The 20,576-nt window shown below is 41.6% G+C and overlaps 1 protein-coding gene across 9 annotated transcripts in view; it reads right to left on the reverse strand.

Annotated features, from left to right (window-relative positions):
- cdc42bpab (CDC42 binding protein kinase alpha (DMPK-like) b) overlaps window positions 1–20,576 on the reverse strand; it is an 80,077-nt gene that overhangs the window by 16,192 nt on the left and 43,309 nt on the right. For all 9 annotated transcript variants that reach the window (XM_044376729.1, XM_044376730.1, XM_044376732.1 and 6 more), the window contains 15 exons: window positions 11,592–11,685; window positions 10,447–10,647; window positions 10,175–10,313; window positions 9,896–10,005; window positions 9,639–9,718; window positions 8,600–8,778; window positions 8,272–8,394; window positions 7,897–8,030; window positions 7,432–7,553; window positions 6,973–7,093; window positions 6,309–6,419; window positions 5,607–5,854; window positions 3,965–4,070; window positions 1,304–1,428; window positions 287–392 (listed from right to left, as the gene is read on the reverse strand). In XM_044376729.1, the coding sequence (XP_044232664.1) occupies window positions 287–392; window positions 1,304–1,428; window positions 3,965–4,070; window positions 5,607–5,854; window positions 6,309–6,419; window positions 6,973–7,093; window positions 7,432–7,553; window positions 7,897–8,030; window positions 8,272–8,394; window positions 8,600–8,778; window positions 9,639–9,718; window positions 9,896–10,005; window positions 10,175–10,313; window positions 10,447–10,647; window positions 11,592–11,685 (1,999 nt within the window). The remainder of the gene's footprint in view (window positions 1–286; window positions 393–1,303; window positions 1,429–3,964; window positions 4,071–5,606; window positions 5,855–6,308; window positions 6,420–6,972; window positions 7,094–7,431; window positions 7,554–7,896; window positions 8,031–8,271; window positions 8,395–8,599; window positions 8,779–9,638; window positions 9,719–9,895; window positions 10,006–10,174; window positions 10,314–10,446; window positions 10,648–11,591; window positions 11,686–20,576) is intronic.

Raw genomic sequence — 20,576 nt, forward strand, 5'->3', positions numbered from 1 at the left:
GTTAGCAAATAATAATGCAGATCCATTACTACATCAATAGGACATAACATTAAAATGTAACAAAATGACTTTATCTAATTCTATTATCCTGGAAAAAACTACTCACACATTGCAATTTGATTCATTTCACAGGTTATAATCACAGAATACTTCCGTATCAGCAATAACAAGCCGTTTTGTTTCATTCAAGGGCATCTACAGCAGTTATAAATTGTTTGTGTGTGTGTGTGTGTGTGTGTGTGTGTGTGTGTGTGTGTGTGTGTGTGTGTGTGTGTGTGTGTTTTACCGTGGCTCTTGCTCCCAGGCTGGTGTTCCTCAGTCCCTCCAGCTCTTCGGTCATCTTTGTGGCCAGAGCCTGCAGGTAGCCGCGAGCATCCTTCTCATCGCTCACCCTGTAGCAAACCCACACAAACACACAGATTAGCATTACTATACATGAGAGGACGACAAAAACTTGGCATCACTCTTTATGTACTGTGACCCTAAAACAGACTGCTATCATCACTTCCACACTTCATTAACTGCACGCAAACAAACCGGAGCGCCTCATTAGTCCCCAACGCTAAGGCAGAATAAATATTCCCACTCTTAAAAGTATAAACACCAAACTCTCCCTAACTCAAATATATCATGACTTTCACATGCACACACACTCAAAATGTGTAACATGCCTCATTCTGCACATCACAATTTTCATGTTCACACCCAAAAATAAACATTTAAGAAGACTGCATATATTTTTTTTTTGTTCAACAATTAATGACCTCTTAGTGACATTTTGTAACATATTCACAGCACATCATTCCCACCAGGGGGCGACATCGATCACTGAATTCTTCTAAGAGGAAATTCCAGACTCAACATTTGTATGTGCATGTTTGGAATGTGTGTGTGTGTGCGTGTCTGTGTCTGCATGTGTGTGTGTGTGTGTGTGTGTGTGTGTGTGTGCGCGCGCACTATGTGTGCGTGCGCACTATGTGTGCTATGTGAAGACTGCAGGCTTGTCCAACAGAGGGAAGGCGAGCAGCTGGCAGGGTGTCAGCTGCAATGGGAAGTGATCTGTGAGGAAGGGAGGGTCAAGTAGCTCTAAGATCTTCTGAGGTATGTGAAAAATGCTGCAGTTATACTGTGAGGTAGCAGCCATACACTGCTAGACAACATAGGAGTGTGTGTGCATGTGTGTGTGTATTTCATGAGTAAGGCGGAATTAAAGACTTTCTTTCAGTTTGTGATATTGCCTCTGTGAGAAAGTATACACCTCAGCAAGTATTTAGAGACATTTCAGGGAGTTGTTGTGTCTCACCATTGGATGATTTCTGTGATCTGGGCCTCCCAGTGAGCTACACTCTCCTTTTTGTCAGCCAGCTCCCTCATCTCGTCCTCCAGCTGCCGGTTGGAGCTGCTCATCTTCTCAAACATGCTTGTCAGCTGAGGGAAAAAGCACATGCGCACAGGTCATATTAAACATCATATTAAAAGAGCACAGAGTTTTAAAACCGTCGTTAGGAACTATGGGACCTGGTGAATGGATTAATTAATATATAAACACACACCACAACATAACCGTGACATAACATTTAAAAGCGGTGTAATGAGTCTAACAGGTGAGCAGCTGCTGTGCGACTACACGCGGAGGTGTCGGTCGGGCTTTGGAAGTGACGATTGGTTCAATATGTACGGTACATGTGGAAAATTAATCACTGTATTGTTGAAGGTTATGGACGGATTTTATGATTCAACTCCCAGATGCTTCAACCACACTGGACCACCGTAGGAGGTGTGAGCATTCACACACACACACACACACACCTTCACACACACAGAGGGAATCTAAAAACGTTCTCCTGAATCCTTTAATATGAGAGGTGTGTGAGCACATTACCATGGTGACATCATTTCAAGTCTCAAACTGCCCTATTGTTTGCTCAAATACCTCATTTTGTGGGCACATTTTTGGCGTCTTGCAACCTTCATGACTGTGATGTAATATTCAAGCTAAGACAGTAATTTAATATTGTTTTGCAATGGCTTTGCAGTCTTGTGGGTGACTGCCAATAAATGTTTAGGATATCTTTGAGGACAGTCATGGTCATAAAGGAATGTCAGTGCTTAGGAGAAGGCCCTGAGTCACTGAAATAAACATAAACATGCAGGGAAATGAACGCTGGCTTTTCAGCATGTACTGTTACTCTTTGAATAAGAGCCTACCAAATACCATATGCTTAATTCTATAATGGTTTCCCTGTGATGAGATCACTCCATATGACAATATTTAATTGTAACAGCAGGCTTGGATAGCTGACGGATAATGCAAGGACATTATACCTCATCAGAAACACATTGTATAATATGGTTACAAATGTATAAAATCACACGAGGTACTTTTGATTTCTCACTGCTGACATTTAACAATAATGGAAACAACTCTTGCAGAGTAAACGACGTGCCTCTTGACTTATTTTTAAGTATTCAACTGTTCGTTTTGGACAACTTTGGCTTATATCAAAATGTGCGACGTGCTCGTTAGATCATGTTTCAGAATGATGCTCCCACGCCCAGATGTGATGAAGCAGATATAACATGGATGCACCTGGAACCACACATATGTTTCCCCAGGTTTGGAAATGGCCATCAAACAAAAAATCACGGCTGTAGCTAAAGCTAGCCTACTCTACCAGCTACATGAGGTCAGTTAAAAAAAAACAAAAAACTAAAAAACAATGGACCTCATGCAAGAGCCACTAGTACGACAAAAATGTTATATACGAGTGCACCGCTAACATCAGTTAGCGGCTACATAGCTAATTAGCTGCTCAGCTGCAGCACATTAAACAGCATGTAAACATACCTGCAAATGTCACTTCGGACACGTTAGATGCTGGTTTAGTCATTGCTCTTAAAAATCCCTGTTATTTATTTATTTATTTTTCCCTCCAGGTCCCTAACACGGTGACTGACTCTGCGTGAACGCGCACCTACTTGTGAACTGGCAGCATTCATCAGGCTGAAATGAGGGATTTTGACAAATTTGAGAGTTTGGTGAATCTGACTCAGAAGATTTGCATGAGTAAGCCTCAAGAGGGGAAAAAGTAAGAGACGCTCAATAACTAAAGGTTGTGCTGGTAAAATAGTCAGTTGTCAATGTCTCGAGTAGTGAAAAATGTCTTTATAATTGAAGATGGAGTGGCTTGATTTTGCAAAGCAAACAGAGTGGAAATTATGTGTCTCCCTTGAAACATTAGAGCAGTTGAACGATAATATTTTCAGATACTCTTGGATGTATTGAAGAACTGTTTTGTGCAAAAGACTGAAGACTATTCCAGCCCTAATCCGTCCTGAGTGAAAATATAATTTTTCAGCATGTGAAATAACAGAATAATACATTAAATAGCAACAGAGATAAGTGCTATCATTCCAGTGGCATCCACATCCTCTACATTTCATCAAGATATTTTCTCTTTTTTTTTTTTTTTTTTTTAAATCAGCTACAGACTTTCAAAACAACACGTAGACATTTTATTCCATACGTCAAAAAGCCTCCTACTTCTAAGACATTGTTTAAATTGGGGGCCTTTTTGAACTTCCAAGAGCGATTTCCAAATTCAATAGAGCGTAATCCAGAGAGTCATTCCATCTGACTGTGTAGGAGGCTACAGGGTGTTTTTATGAGGGATATTGAACAGTGATTTCTTTGGCGCTGCTAGGAGAGAGGGGGTGGAGTGAGGAATGTGATGAAAGCACTTGGGCCGAACTAAGAAGGGTTAGGGCAGGTTAGGGAATTGTGGTCTTTTGCATGTGTGTGTTTTAGGGAGATAAACAGATCGCTAAAAAGCTGAGAAAGCAAGACAGAAAAATACTGATACAAAGAGTGACAAATATTGAAAAAGAGCAAGAGAAAACTGACTTGTGTGGGTGTTTTCAGAGTGATTTTGGTTCTGTGTGTATATGTGAATACATATCTTACCTTATCCAACTCACTGGACAGCTTTTTATTTTCTTCAATAAGAAGAACTCTTTCCCTCTCATACTTCTGCTTGTACTCGGTCTCAAACTCTTCCCGCTCGCTTTGGCTGGAGAGGAGAGAGAGCACAGGATTGTTAAACTTGTGACACTGTATAAAACGTAAATTTATTCCCTAAATATAATCAACAACTCTTGACTCTGTCATTTTAACATGAATACAAACTCTGCCCTTCAAAAACCAGAGATTTTGAGGAATTGTTTTCCACTTTCCAACCTCCTGAACTAAAATGCTGGTCTATGAACACTCAGCGGTTTTATAACAATGTAAATACAAACACATCACAAACACAGTCAAATGTTCTCTACGTCAAAAAGCCTCATTTCTCCTACCTTTGTTCATGTGTGGGCCTTCGCTCCACACATTTCTTCAAAAACCTAAATCAAAGGCTCGGTACTAATACCAGGTACACATTATTCAGCCCAAACACATTAATGCAGTTAGAATCTGATACAGCCGTGTGTTTAAAAATGAATTAGAAAGTAGTGAGAATAATATGTCAGTAACACCAGGCAGGAAGGTTAGGCTAGAGGCTACAAAAACAAATCTCTAAAGCTTTCTCCTCAAAAACAAGATTTTATTAAAATTTGATTAGACCAGCGGTTCTCAAAAATGGGATCAGGTGCCCCTGAGTACCTACCAGGGGGTCTCCAGGAGAAAAATAAGTTATTTCTTGGTATTTAACCTCTGAGTTGGCACATTTTGACAGAATGTTTTTTTCCCCGACTCAATGAACCATTTTCACCCTCTCTGTACCATTCAGAAACACAGTATTATTTACTCAAATCAAGTCCTCAACCAGTAAGTTTAATGAGTTAAGTTGTTTGGATTCAGAAATACCTAAACTGAGTGAATACAAATGAGTAAAACAACAACATATCATCTCTCCAGCGCTGTAACCACAACTGCTTGACTGTTTGCTTTTAATTTTCATTTTGCAGCTCAGGAATGTGACTAACTGAGATAAACATGAGAGTAAAAAGGGATTTGCTCAGTTGTTAAGCTATATCCACATTTCTACAGGCTCGATAGACGTCTGCTTGGTTCCTTCAACTTGACAATTGTAGAATTAAGTTAAAGATGCTAACTATGTCATGGCTAAGTAGTGGGAAACCACAGATGCTACTACTGGTAAAATGTTTGCACTAATGGTACTGTTTGGTGCTTTGGATTAAAGCATCATCTTTCACATTTGAAAGATCGATATGGAGGTATGAAAATACTTGAGAACCCCCGGGTAAAGACAGAGTTTTACCTCTTGGTGGGTTAGGGCTAACATAACTATTGCTAACTATTCAAAAGAAACAGCACTTCACAGCTACACATTTATACCAGACAGGGAATTGAGCTATTTTTTAATATAACTGTAATTACCTCATGCAATCATCACTGGAAAAGACAAAGAAAACAACAATAATACTGTATCATCACTGTTTATGGTGTTGGATATCACACATACACAGTACAGCAATACCACTAACCCTGCTCTACACCAACAAAAATATTTGTCTTAATCAGAGGAGACTGGTGTTATCAAATAATGGTTATAAACTAGCCCAGAAATCAAAGACAAATGATAAGATACCTCTCCCTGCGAGTCTTCTCCAGCTTGTCTTTGAGCATCAGGATCTCTTTCTGCAGGGCGAGATGCTGGCTCTCAGCGTCCCGCAGCTCTTTACGCAGGGCCTTCAGCTCGGTGCTATGCTGCGCTTCCCGGCGCGCCAGTTCCTCCTCGTAAAGGAGTGTTTTCTTCTCCAGATCTCCCCGCAGGCGTCCCACCTCCTGGGACTGGTCCGCTGAGGCTGGGGTGGCAGAGGAGCCGGCCTGCTTCACCTGGGTGGAAGTGGTGGAGAGAGAGAGATTGGGACTGATTAGTTAAGAGACAGAAAGAAAGACGGTGACAGAGAGAGAAATTTAAGAGGCAATCTAAATTAACCTTTGTATTAATCTAAAAACGGACACAAAGCACACAGAAACCTGCCATGACACAGCTTTTCTTTTAAATTGGACATTTAGAATATCGTCTGCAAGCATTAGGACAATAAAAGGTTGAACTGCTGACTTTTAGCTTTAGTGGTATTTAGGGGTTTTCATATCCATGTTGGCTCCAGTGTAAGACGAGGTATAAAAACAGCTACGATTCTACATGAGTTATTTGTTTCTTTGTCTTCTTGTTGTGGATGCAAAAACATCAAAACCAAACAAAATAAACACTTAATTTTAAGGACGCGCAGAGACTCTGTAGATGAACAGGTTAATGTTCAGTTGTGTGTGTTTGCACACTTACCTTAAGCCCTTCCAACTCCTCCTCCAGCTGTCGGCTATACTGCTCGTTCCGCTCTCTCAGCTTCCTCTCCTTCTGAGCCTCTGCTGCCTGCTCCTCCGTCTGCGCCTCCATCTGATCACGGATACACACATAAACTCCAGTGACTGGATGAAAGTGTATCATCATACACTATTTATTGCTCACACACCGGGATGAAAAGTAGGGACCTTTTCACGTACGCAATACAACCCTAACCTACAGAGCTACAACAAAAACAAACGCAACTTAAAACACTGAAACCACACATGTAACTACTGCACTAATACACGAGATTACATTTCAGTTTCCTTTGATTTTGTGGCCTTATTCCACTGTTTTTAGCTGTGTAGGAACATATGGAGACTTATTATGACTATTATGCATAATATTACTCTAAACTGATGAAAACCTCCCCACATAATCTCCATAATGTTTTTACAAGTGTGCAGACACAATTATTACACACTGGAATAAAGCCGCTGCCACATTGTTTCCAATTTACTGTGTAAATATTCATGGAAATCTATAAAAAATTCTAGAAAGATGATACAGATATAATACACAGAGAGGAAAAGTTTGATTGGTGCACCAACCAGTGAAGGAAGGGGAACAGGGTGTGCTAGCAACCACAGGGAGTCTACTCTACCTCCTTCTTGGCCCTCTCGGCCTTTCGCACCTCGAGGCGGAGAGCCTCAACCTTCTGAGTCTGACTCTCCATCTCCTCCTCCTTGTCACGCAACTGGCGAGCCAGGCGCTGCTTTGCCGACCTGCGTGGAAAGTTTCAGAACCGGTGGTAAATAGACAGAAGAGAAACAGAAAGACAAGATTTCTACTGCGATCAATTCACTGGTGATTAACATTAATAACCAAGAAAGCAATTATGAAATGAAATGATACAGCACATTAAGCACCAAAGAAAAAGTTGCTACATTACTGCCAAGTTAGTGAATAAATCACCACCTATTATTATAGTGTGTTCATAAAAGATTATATTTCTAGACAAACTCAATATGGCATTAAAATTCCTCAACAGGAAGCTGTGATTGTGGAGAAACAAGGAAGTGTGTTTGCTGAGGGAAATGGTGCACCGTGGCAGTGATGCTACCTGAGGTCTGTGAGTCTCTCATTGAGCTCAGAAAACTCCTGCATGGCCAGTTTTCTCTGACTGTGGGCTTCCTTTAGGTCTTTCGACTGAGACTTCAGCTTCTCATGGGCCTCCATGAGGTCCTGTCACAACAGAGAAAATGTATGAATACAGATACACACTGAAATCCTCAATATGAAGAAGTTTATATGACTTCTTCTGGTTGGCCATGTTGCAGTGTGGCGTGTAAGACTTTTTACTTTTATGTCATTGTGTGTGTAGACAGCTACAATGCAAGTGCTCACACTCAATAGAATAATAACGTCATCTCAAAATATCACAGAACAACTTTTCTGAAGAAAAATAGCATCATTGTTCCTCAAGTTAACATTGTATTATTACAGGTCATATTAATTATAGCTACAGATCATTTTTCCAGTGGTGGAATCAGTGCACAGTGTCAAAATAAATAACACACACACATACCTTCTGCATGTCGTCCCTGTCCTGTGTGAGGCTCTTCATCTGTTTCTCTAGAGTCTTAACATGTTTGGATGAGTCCTCCAAGTCCCTACGAGCCAACGTCACGTCCTCAAGCTGTTTCTCCAGTTGGCCTGAGTCTGACACGCACACACACATAAGTTAGGGTTAGTTTGAGTGAAAATGTTTGTAGAACAATGGTGACATTTTACTGTGGTTGTTTAACTATGTTCTCAAGGTTTATACACAATCTGAATTCTGTTTAGTGTTCCCTGACTAAAACTGATATTTGTCAGGTAAAGCAGTAAAAGTAACTGGTGAGTTTCAGCCACTATGGTTGGTGTTTAAAAAAAGTTTATATTAAATATCAGAATTCCTGACCAGCAATCTGCTTCTTGAGGATGTCGATCTCGCTCTTCAGACTCCTGATCTCCACCTCCTTGTTAGCGCTGAGGGGGCCCTCGCCTGTTGGGTGCTGCAGCGCCTGAACCGTCTGGGTCGACTCTGTGCCAGGTCAGGTAAGAAACATCAGTTACGTTCTTTTTAATCAAACATAGATGTGAGGGGAAAATACTCAAGACAAGTGGGATCTAAATATGATTAATTTATTTAGATGATGAAAACATCTGGGCCATATTGTCATGCATGCTAGATAGACCAGAATATGGATGTGCATTAACATGTTTAGCCTCCTTTTTCAGCCTCACACCTTGCAGTTTGCGGCTCAGCTCTAGTTTCTCCTGCTCCAGGCGGCGGATCCTCCTCTCGTAGGCCTCGGTGGCCAGGCTGTCCTCCAGGCTACGCTGGACATCCAGGTCCACCTGGTCCTGCCCTGCCTTACCCGGCTCTCCTGACAGCTGTCGCAGGCAACCCCGATCAGATATGGTGCTAAAGGGGAGGAGGGCGGGAAAAGGTTAGGCAGTGAAGAGAAAGGTGCAGGAGGCATGAGATCAGTGACGTTCAGCAACAGTGATAAAACAGAGTGGTGAAAATGGGTAAAAATAGCAGAGGATTAGTGATAAGTGAAGACAAGAAACCATGTATATAGCACAGAGGTGAAGAATTGGCATAATGGTGTTAAACAGAAAGAAAATTCAACATGAAAGTGTTTGGTTAAGGAGGAGAAAGAGCACAGTAGGATATGACAAGAGAAACAGCAGGGGGAGGGAGAAAGAGGAAGGGGAAGTGGACAACACAGATAGAGATGAGTTGAAAGATGAGAGGATGTTGAGTCATGGAAGGAGGAGGGAGAGGGAGGGGAGGGTGGAGGAGAAATGACAGCGACATAACGGCACATGGGGAGAAAGAGAGGGAGAGAGAGAGAGAGAGAGAGAGTAGAGGGACAGCGGAAAGAGAGAAAGAAAAAAAAGGCAATTATCACTGAGCCTTGAAGAGATAAGAAAGCAACTGGTGGGTTTTCTCACGGGTAGCACTTCAGTGTGAAGACCTACGCTCCTACGCTTCTTAAGATGGAGTGAAAATGTTGGGCAGGATTTAAAATGACTAATCACATATGAAGCCAGCTACTGATAAGGTGTCTCTTTTTTTCATGACTATTTATTCCTTTTTCCATTTTCACCCTTTTAATCTAAATTGCATAGAAAAACTAGAGATCAACAAATCATCCGCTGAAGGAAGACTTTCCAAGAATGACGTGATATGACCAAAAAAATGTAAGCAGTAATTAAAACCAACAATCTTCTATGTCCTTATCTTTTTACATATTTGTTCCCCTCGGTAGCACTTACCATTTACTGGTGTAGGTGAAACCCACAAAGGGCAGGTGGTGGCCGGAGAAGGCAGTGTGGGAGGGAGGGGGCATAGTCTCCTGAAAGCAATGAAAAAAATAAATAAATAAAAAAAGACAAGTGTGATTGTCATTATTTTCAGAGACTGCAAATTGTATCTGATACACGAGCTTTAAAAAAAAAAAAAGAGCACATTTACAGGCAGACAACAACACAAGAGTACATTTTTCGTCTGTTGATCCCTGGATGACCCTTACCGAGTTCTTGAGGCAGTCATCGTCCACATCGAAGTTGGAGGTATCTGTAGGACTGCTGACCTCTGGGATGTAGGGGGCCTCACACATACGGATGTTGTCCCAGTCAATGCCTGAACACAAGAGAGAGATCACAGATAAAGCACAAGATAATTCAGGATTCATTAGTTAATGAGTAAACAGAAGAAATTCCAATGCAGTGGTGTTCACTGGTTAAAGCTATTAAAGAGTATTAGTATTGTCATGCTGTAATATATAATGATATAGTGAAGTTAGACTCACCAGAGAAGAACGGGTGCTGCTTGAAGTCCTCGATGCCGTTCTGTCCCAATCGGTGCTCTCGACTGCAAATGAGCCGGCGGATCAGATCCTTTGCGTCCTCTGAAACGTCTGTTATCTGCTGTGGAAACTGGAATCGCTCCTGTGCAAAAGATAATTCCCAAATAGAAAGCTATGTTACAATTAAGTGTAGGCTTCATATTCTCTGTCAGTAGAAGTGTTTTACATGTACATAGAGGCAGCTTAAAAATCTAGCTCAAACTCTATAAGCTCACCTTGTGGTTCATGATCTTGCCATAGGTTTCCACGAGGGACTCTGCATAGAAAGGAGTCTCGCCGTACAGCATTTCATACATGCAGACGCCTAGGGACCACCAGTCGCACTCAGGTCCATACTTGCCTTTCCCATCCTCCATAGCCTGGAGGATTTCTGGGGAGATGTAGTCTGGGGTTCCCACCGCCACAGAGGACTGGACCTATAAGAGGTACAAAACAAAAGTCAACATCCGATCCAAAAAAAAAATTCTTTCAAAAAAGGTCACATTGAGACAAAAATCTCACAAAGAAGCACTATTCCAGTTCAGCCTGAATGCTAATCAAAGTAATGATGATGAGTTACAGGCTGAAGTCTTGGAAACAGGAAAGATGGATACCATCACTCCAGCAATAGCAAACAACCAAACAAAGACCTATTAAACTTTCAGACCCCCACTTCAGGATGAACTCTGTTGCCTGCACTGTTTTTTGTTTATCGTACAAGATGTTTGTACTGTTATATGGAGCTCGGAGGTCTGTTTCAACGCATTTCAAAGCATTTTAGAGAATGTACCTTTCATGCTGAATCCTGAATCAAAGTCAAAGCAGTAAATAAGGAAGATTTATGATTTAAAAATAAAAGTTTTTCAGACATGACTGTCATCTTCAAGTACCAAAAGTTCCCAGAGGAAGACAGACAGCAGATGTTGGAGAGGGGAATTCAAAGAATGTTGGCATCATGTCTATTTATTAACAGATGAGACACTAAAGAAATACACTCTTCTCATGATTCACAGTTTCAATCTAGACGTTTCAATCTGACAAAGATGTTCCAAGAAGTGTCCAACAGGGGCTGAATTTGTTTTTCCAAACGGTCATATAACCTGGTCACTATGTTAACATTGGAGGAACAAACCAAGGCACTGATTTGATTCATCCATTTCATTGTGTCATTTTTCTTTAATGTAACATCTGAGGCGGACTTTTTTTTTTCATTTTTTAGCTTGAAGAATTGTCTGAATCATAAACTGCAGGCACAGCCAAGCAGCTGAACCACACGCTCCTCCTGGCAGACCCCCAGGGGGTTGACAAAGAGGTCAGTAAAGCTCTGGTATGTTTGCTTTGGACCAGAGGAGGCATCAGCAGCAGTGTGGTAAAAACTTACCGTTCCATCCTCCATGAGTTTGAGGCAGGAGCCAAAGTCGGCCAGGCGGATGTGGCCGTTCATATCCAACAAAATGTTGTCGGGCTTAATGTCCCTGAAAAAAGACAGAGCGAAAAGACAAGGGGGGGAGGGGTGGGGGTGGGAGGAAAAGACAAATTGAGCAAGCAATTACTGGGAGAAGAATGAAGATGAAGAAAACAAGACCTTCTTCCAAACAAAACAATACTTATAAGACTTCCAAAACACACACAAGCCTGATCTCATATTACAGTGCAACTCCCTGATCAATTATCATCAAATTAAATTACATAACCTGGGGACATTCAACTGTCTTGACTTGTCTGTAAGGGCTCCAGACTAATGTTTTACATTGGTGGCACTGGTGTGCCTAACTTCTTCATTGAGGTGCAACAGCATATAATTTAGGTACACCCAAAAGTTTTCACCACGCCTTTTGGCACCACAACAATACATTTTAAACGTTAACTTGCGTTACCTCCCATACACATAGGTAATTTCTTAACACATTATATAACTGATTGTAAACGTTCGTTATTTAAATCACAGCACACTCAACAATAACTTCAAATGTTTCAGGATTAGGCATCTTAGGACCGGGACGGGGGGGGACAGGTGAACAGTTACGTCCACCGATGATGTCAAATCTGAGTTGGACCTCTCAGAGCCAGGGACGAGTTTAATCAACGCTGCAGCGCTTTTCTTGATGAAAAAATAATCAATAGCTCTCTTCATTTTGAATTATGTTTTAAGGTTGTGATGTCGCCCAAGATTTTTTCTCATTTGTGTGCAAGGAAAGTGGGAGGAGCACAGTCTCACACATACACACAGAGACTTGTACGGCACATGTGCAAGATGTAGCCTGCATAAAATCCTGCTATACACTGACAAAATAATCAACAAAGGATATTTTATATTGTTTGTTTAAAGCCAAATGTCTATGTGTGTTTAAGAATATTTTTATACTTCAAAAAAATATCAGACCTGCCTAATTTCAGGCGCACCTGTGTGACCAATAAAAATGTTTAGTCGCACTTGACAGATTTTTGGTTGCACCCAGGAGCCCTGCCTGTGAAGCTTGTTTATAATAATTCAGATATATTTGTGATTCAATTAAGTGTAATTTCCCTAAGCCCATTTATCAGCAGCGTGGTAAATCTAAATTAACCAAAAGAAAGAACAAACATTGGAAATAGTTTGATTTGTTGTGGGAATTAGCTGTGCAGAAAGTGTGTGTGTGTGTGTGTGTGTGTGTGTGTGTGTGTGTGTGTGTGTGTGTGTGTGTCTTCATGTCCCATGAACGGGGGGTGTGTTTTTGTCTGGCCACAGAACAGGACACAGCTTCAAAAAACACACACAAACACGCACTCTGTTTAAGGAAATATGCAACACACAAACACACTCCCACAAAAAAAAAAGAAAGAAAAAAAGATCCCCGAGTCCTAAAAAGACACAATCCCCTGTTTTTCTTTTTTTTTTCCTCCATCTACAATATTTGTGTTTGTGAGTAGAAGCGGGCAGGCTGGCTGGCTGGGTGGGGGGTGGGGTTGGGGGGGGGGGGCGTTACTGACAACACATTCTTTTACAGATATGTACATGGTGGCCACTGTAAACGTTCTTCTCAAAATGCATCTGTTCTGCATTACTACTGCTGATGATATGTTTACAATATAGATACAGACTGTGGCTGGATTCCAGTCAGTGGGATTAATTGCTACACAGGGCAGGAGTTTTCTGTCTACCAGCTACAACGGCTGAGCCATTTTTAGAGGTTTTTTAGAGTGGAACAGGATCATCAGAGTAGCTAAAGGACTCGGATAAACAGCGTGTATCAACATTTGGTTGGTGGCATGTGTTGGTTTCTTTCCCTGTGTTCTTAAGCCCTCTGCATAAAGAATATTTTCAAGGTAGATTTGTCCAGGGAGTGGTGAGTTGTGCATCATTTGCAACTTTATGAAACAGTTGTCTACTTCGTGTAAGCAAAAAAAAAAAAAAGTAAATATGTTGCTGGAAATCTTCCAGCATGTTAAACAGGTGGTCACTGACAGGTGGTTTGTGTTGGGTTACTAGTGCAAGTGTTTCACATAGCAGTCTGAATGTAGATCACTGGCCTAGATCTACAGCCAGGCCTGGTCTAGTCCAGTCTCGGCCCATAGTGGGTGACTCTCAGCTTGTGCTACATGAGTGATTCCAGAAACAATCAGTCCATTGGCTCCTTTGTCCTCACTGACCCTCTGGTGTCAGTGTTAATATTTTGAGCTTGAAATCCATATTATAATAATGGCAAAAACATGCTAAATAACCCAAATGTTTGCTGGCCTGGACTGGTATGAAACGGAGATGTCACTGTATCCCACCGCCGTGGCTAAATATAGACTCTGTCCTTGTCTGACCATTCCACTGATTTCCCCAGAGGGCAGACCATGTCGAGCCCTGTGTCTGAGGCCCTTTTATCAACATTGAACCACGACACGGCTCAATACACATGGTATGGAGGGCACATGAAAACCTCTTTAGAGTAGTGTCAAAAGTGCACACACACACGCACACAGAACATGCAGCCACACACAAATGCCACTGGTTAAGGGGAGAATGTGTAACTTGTAAGTCAGCTAGACAGAAACTCAAACATTTGATGTCACAGGTTAAAAAACTGAGTTGGTGCTATTTCTGTCCGGTGATGTGAGCGCCGCTCTGCTTAAAATAATAAACCTGATGTTCAACACAAGCACACACACCCACCTCTAACTCATGCACAAACACATCCCTTACATAATAATGCTAACACCAATTTAAAAATATATATTTATAGAGTACTCCTCTAAAAGTTCTTAGAGGAGTAAAAACATGACAAGGAGATAAAACAGAAGCACAACTTGCAAGCTCAACACATTAAAAAGGTCAAACTCCGACAGCCTGTTAAGAGTGACTACACAGTCTGCATGTGCGCGTGTGCATTGACCAAACTTATTTAATTTGGTAACAGCAAATTATTGCAGTCTTTGGAGCTACAAGAATAACCTTTTTTCTTCTATCTTTACTAATGACTTTGGCTCTAACTAGCGCCAAAGTTTCACTATAGAGCACAAGGTTATACATGATACCTCGTATTTTTAGATTTGGCTTCAAACAGACCTCAAGCCAGAGCTGTCTGTCTAGTAAAAGTTACACTGCGGTCACGGATTAATTCCAGTGCATCCTGAAAGACAATCAATGTGATAACGTTGCCTGGCGAAACAATCAATTTTTGCCAGAGCGAGGCTTCAGGATGTAAAAGCTAATCAGTTAAAGTTGAAAAATTCCCACATTCCACTTCACATTTTTCTCAACTTCTTTTGAACTACTCAATAAAGACATAAGACTATAGCCCAAATCTCAGGGACTTTTTTTTTCGCTTTTAAAAGTGAACTGATATAAATTGGCTTTGAAGACAGCTTTTTTTTTTTAGTGGTGGTTGAAGACAGCTTTGATGTTTCTGTCTTCAGCTAGAGATCTCTTCAAAGCCAGATGTGAAGCCTCTGTCATTTTCCAGTAGTGTTAATAGTCCCATCTCAGGGGGCTGCATGGGGGGTGGGCTAGCTATCACTCTGCTTCAGAGACACCACTAAATCTCTTACCTATAAAACACAAAGGATTAAAGTAATGTGCGCACATATGCGACTTGTACAGACACATAAAAGTTGGGCTCCAAAATGTAGAAATAAATTGACACTTACTTTTTTACCAAATCACAGTGTGCATCCTGAGTTACTTATAAGTCTTTTTAAAGACCGTGACTGCTCGCAGATGAGTTCCAGATTGGACATCGCTTTCCAAAGAGGATACTGTACATAACATTTTGGACTGCAACCACATACTAAACCCAAGTGCATATATCCACGCAAACCAATCTGGAGTAACATAAGCTTGGCAGGCACAAACACACAAAAATAACTGACGTGATGCATACTTCAGGTCAGACTATCAAAGACAGCATAAAACTTGGAGATGGTGGATTAAGATTTCTTGGATCAAATTTTTACATCTCTAAGAGGACATTTCTCTTGGACATTGTTCTGTTATATCTGAATCTTAACAACTTTACTTTAAGGTGTTTACTTTAACAACACCTTGTAGGAATTAGAAATTCCTTCCCATTAGTGACACCGGTGGCCGTTAAATGAGCTGCAGTCAGCATCCTGTTGCTTGCACTCGCGTGCAGAGATAGCAGCAGCGTGAGACTATTGCAGGTGATGTCTTTTTCCTCGCTTACACTATTCATAATAACGTTAAAAATCTTTAACATTGTGTTTTTAACCATTTCTGCAAAGCATCTCTTACTCCCAGTAAGTCCGCCCCATAATTCTTCATAATTCTTACATATAGAACCTTTAATAAATGTATAGGCTAAGTCAAACATCACAATGTCACATTTTTCAGTTGTTGTATATAATTTTTTATTTGTTAAATATATTTGTCCACACTTAATAGAGTACTGTGTGATCACTAGTGTGCCTTAACATTACACTGACAGGCACACGGTCTCTGCACATAGAATCTGGATCACCTTGACAGGAAGTGTAGGCCTAACAAATCATGAATGACACCCGTAACACTTGGACTAGACAGTGTAAGCACACAGATGTGGGTGTATGTGTGTGTATGTGTATGTGTGTATAAAGGTGCTTCCACTGCTGCAAGGCCTTAATCTGCTCCAGAGACTTCTGGTCTGCCAAAGAGCAGACAGTGTGAGTTGACCCTTTCCTGTCCATGTGTGTAAATGTGTGTGTAGTAGACAAAAAGCATGGTGGGGGTACCGGAGGGCAGTGCTGTTGCTGCTGCTGATAAACCACTTAGGTCTTAGAAAAGCCCCTGTCTGCCCACTCCCCTCTTTTCTTCTCTTGCTCCTCTTAGCAGCAAACGTCTGTCTACCACAAATCTCCCTGACCAATCTTTCTCTCTCAGACACCAAAAGTCAACTGTACATTTTGCCTGCTACAGCTCATCTTTTCTTCAACGATCCATCTCTCAGACTGTTGTGATGAGTCCACGGATAGTGAGGGCAGCCTCTTTAACGCCTCCAACTAACATATATGGTGCTTAACAGCACAGGAGCTGACTCACATTTAGCCTTCCACTCATGGAAAGACCTAGGGCGGTGGCAGCGCTAAGCTAATGCTAGGCTAGTTAGCACAGCAAATTGGGCTACAGTGTCACAGGGCTCCTGCGGTCTTAAGGAGCAGCGCGGAGACGAGAATAGAGGGAGGTAATCTCTTTTAAGACCACAGCATCCATCTGTGAGGGCCATCTGGACGCCACCTCACAATACACACACACACAATGTGGCCTGCAGCAACACTGGAAACTGCACAGACAAGGCATGTCCACATGGCTCTAGCCAAGCGATTGTTAACTAATGGTTCAAGGAACTGCTGCCTATGTGACTTCTGGCATCACTTGACACAAACACACACACACAACCTCCATATCACAGGCTTACTATTAAAATATTTTTATTAAGTGTCCACTTCAGTGAAATTGGAGAATATCTCTAACATCCAAGTGGTCTGATATATATAGAATATATAGTTAGCATTGTGAATGAAGCTCTTTGATAAATAATGGTTGTGTGTGTGTGTGTGTGTGTGTGTGTGCATGACAGAGAGAGAGCCCTGTTCTCTTAGATCACTGAGCTATGAAGAGACACATGGCCCTGATCAATAATAAAACACACATTAGGCTGCAATCAATAGGAAAACACACACAAACACACAGCACTCCAAAGTAGTGAGACCCCACTCAGAACAGATGTTAATTGTCACACATAACATCTTATTTTGTATACGTGTGTGTGTGTGTGTGTGTGTGTGTGTGTGTGTGTGTTTTGATGCCATGTCTGTCCTCTTCTCTTGATAGCCATAACAAATTTCCCCCTCTCCCTATATATATATATATATATATATATATATATATATATATATATATATATATACATACATATACACACACACACACACACACACTCACAACCATCACTCTGCACCAACCCCCACTTCTTCATCTGAATCCCCCTATCTCATGCAGTGTCTTACACACACACAAACACACACACACACACACAGACACACACTCTCTTGGGGCAGACAGATGTGGTGCTAGGCAGCACAAAGCCATGCTGAGTTGGCCTATTGAAACGTTTGTCAGACCCCTCTGGGAGGCCACGCAGATCACTGACCACTGAATAAATGAACACACTCACACACACACGCTCGTACACAAGAGTCTCCCTTTGCGTCTGACTCTAACACACTCAGCCTCTCATGGGACTCGGCCGAGGGGGACAGAAGGTTGACCTCAGGGCTCTTTGCTCTTCATTTCTTTCATCTGGGCTCTTTTCAACTTCATCAGCGTCAACAGGAATGTAAATATACATTTTAGATGGGCCAGTGTTGAAGCGAGGTCAGCGACTTCACAAAACAAGATTAAGCACATGTTAGATAAGCAAAAATGACATAATTTAGACTAGAGACTGTTTGTCATCATGATGATTTATTCTATGAGACTACAGACATTTGTCAATAGAGATATTGTTTCTACCAAGGTAGCTATCCCTTTAATATCTCCTGTTGTATTTTGTATGTTCTGCTACATACGTGGACATGTGACATGCAACAGTAAACTTAACAACCATTCCAGTCCCACAAAACAGCAAAAGGCTCAATTTGAGCCAGTGATATAAACATACTGAAGGAGTAAGTCTTGAATAGCATGTCTGGGATGATACTTGAATACTTCTGAGCCTGTTTAAAGCTTGAGTGGGTGACAAGGACTGCACCACTCCTGTGAAATATTCCCCTCAGTAATTGGATTATTTTTTCAGTTAATCAACAAATTATTTACTCGTCTATAAAATGTCAGTAAATACTGAGAAATACCTATAATAATTTCCCAGAATGCTGGGTGACATGTTTAAATTGATAGTTTTGTCCAACCAACAGGTCAAATGGGGGAAGATACTCTATTTGCAATGATTTTAACAAAGAAAAGTATCAAATCCTCATATTTGAGACGCTTGAGAATGTTTGCCATTTTTGCTTGACAAATGGCTTAGGGAGTCTGGTGACCTAGTGGTGGAGGCGCATGCAGATTGGGTGCAGCATCCCAAATTTGATTCCTTGCAACCCCTTCCCTCTCTCTCTCTCTCTCCCTGCATGTCCCATCTGTTGATTAACTTTCTGTTGACTGGCTAATCAATGGATTGTGTAATCCTTATAAGGCTGCACCTCAAATTAAAAATTAAGTTGCATTCAGGGATCCAGAATTCTTGTAAGAATTTATTTTCACTCTTTCCAACCAACCAAACACAAGCTTACAATCTATTTTACTTCCTGACCCATAGTTTGATGAACACTACATTTGACGAATAGGCTTCTGCTCTTTTACTGTTTTCAAAACCTGGATGAGGACCTGAACATAGGGCACAGTAGAGTTAGTGTGGTACCACAAATTTTTCCAGGAGAAACTGACATCACAGTCCACTAAAATTGTGACTCCCATGAGAATAAGACTAGGCCAAAACCTAGTATATGGCTAGTATGGTCAATGTGCGTAATTGTGGCCAATTTGTTACAGGAATAGTCGGTGGTTGTGGCTATAATGTAAATTCCTGAATATTAAATGTTCATCTGCAATTTTCTGTCGTGGTCCCAGTAATATTTGTTGTTAAAGTGACTGACGTAACATATCACATGACCTGGTTAAGTAACATTTGACTCAAGAAAAGGGTTATAAATGCAGTTGCAAGAACAATACTTTCCCCTGCTTTCATCTGTTTCTATCTGTGGATGTCTGTAAACACCCATGTTTACGTACGATTAGCATGCTAGGCTAACAGTCCTTCAGCTGTGTGACTTTGTATCCACACTGACATGTTTCAGAGCACCGTAAACACATCTGTCACCGGTCCAGCACGATGCTGTTAAACCAGAAACACCACAGCTACACCTTATTTTTATACAGTCATGCTAGCCGTGCTAACTAGCTGCTAGCTGCTGTGCAGGCTGGTAAAATGGATCACTTGTGTCTCTTTGTATCCATGGATTGGTGCTCTTGTCAGTGTCAGACGCTTTGGTTGGTAAATCTGTGTTTTTAAAACTTATTTCAAGACTGCACTCAGGGGCTCCGCTGTAAACGCCTCCTAAGGACGTAACTGAAACTGTTCACACCAATTCATTTTGAAAGGTCCACGGCCAATGGGAAAACAAATTTCATAACTCAGTCAGTCAGTCAGTGACAGATATTCGGGGTTACAGGGCTGGTCTGTGGCCGGTACAGCCAAAAAAAACAAGAAAAGCAAGTACAGCCACAACTTGTCTGTTTACATTTCCAAATAGTGGTCAGTTGTGTTTGTTTGGTGCAGCTGAAAGTGAGCCATGAACACAGGGAGGGTGGCTTACTGTTAAATGGACATTAGAGCCTTTAAATTAGAGGGTTAATGCATTGTCCTTTAACTTAAGCATAAGACTAGGAAACACTCCAAACTCACACATAGACACACACCATCACCAAGATAAACAAACACCCTCATAATGCACCCAAACACACTCTCATCAGATGGGCCTAGCCAGCAGGACACACCCTTCTCAGGGGACCTGCCTGGCTGTCTCCACCCTCTGCAGAGCAAGCATGCAAATCTCCCACGAGTGTGTGTGTATGAGAGTGTGAAATAGAGAGAGAGAGAAAGAGAGAGCAAAAGGAGGAGTTGGGGGTTGGTACATGGGGGATGTAACAGCACCACACCCCCACCCACAGACGTCCTACACCCCATCATTACTGTCCCAAAGCGTCCATGAGGGGACTTAAAGAGAAACAGTGCTGTCCCCTCCTCCGTGTCCTTTTTTCTTTCCATCCGCTTCTCCGTCTCTGCTGCCACCGCCAACCCCCACCCACGGCCCCTAGATAACACCATGCAATTAGTGGCTCCCCGCT

The sequence above is a fragment of the Thunnus albacares genome, chromosome 16 (genome assembly GCF_914725855.1).
Source record: "Thunnus albacares chromosome 16, fThuAlb1.1, whole genome shotgun sequence".
Taxonomy (NCBI): Eukaryota; Metazoa; Chordata; class Actinopteri; order Scombriformes; family Scombridae; genus Thunnus; species Thunnus albacares.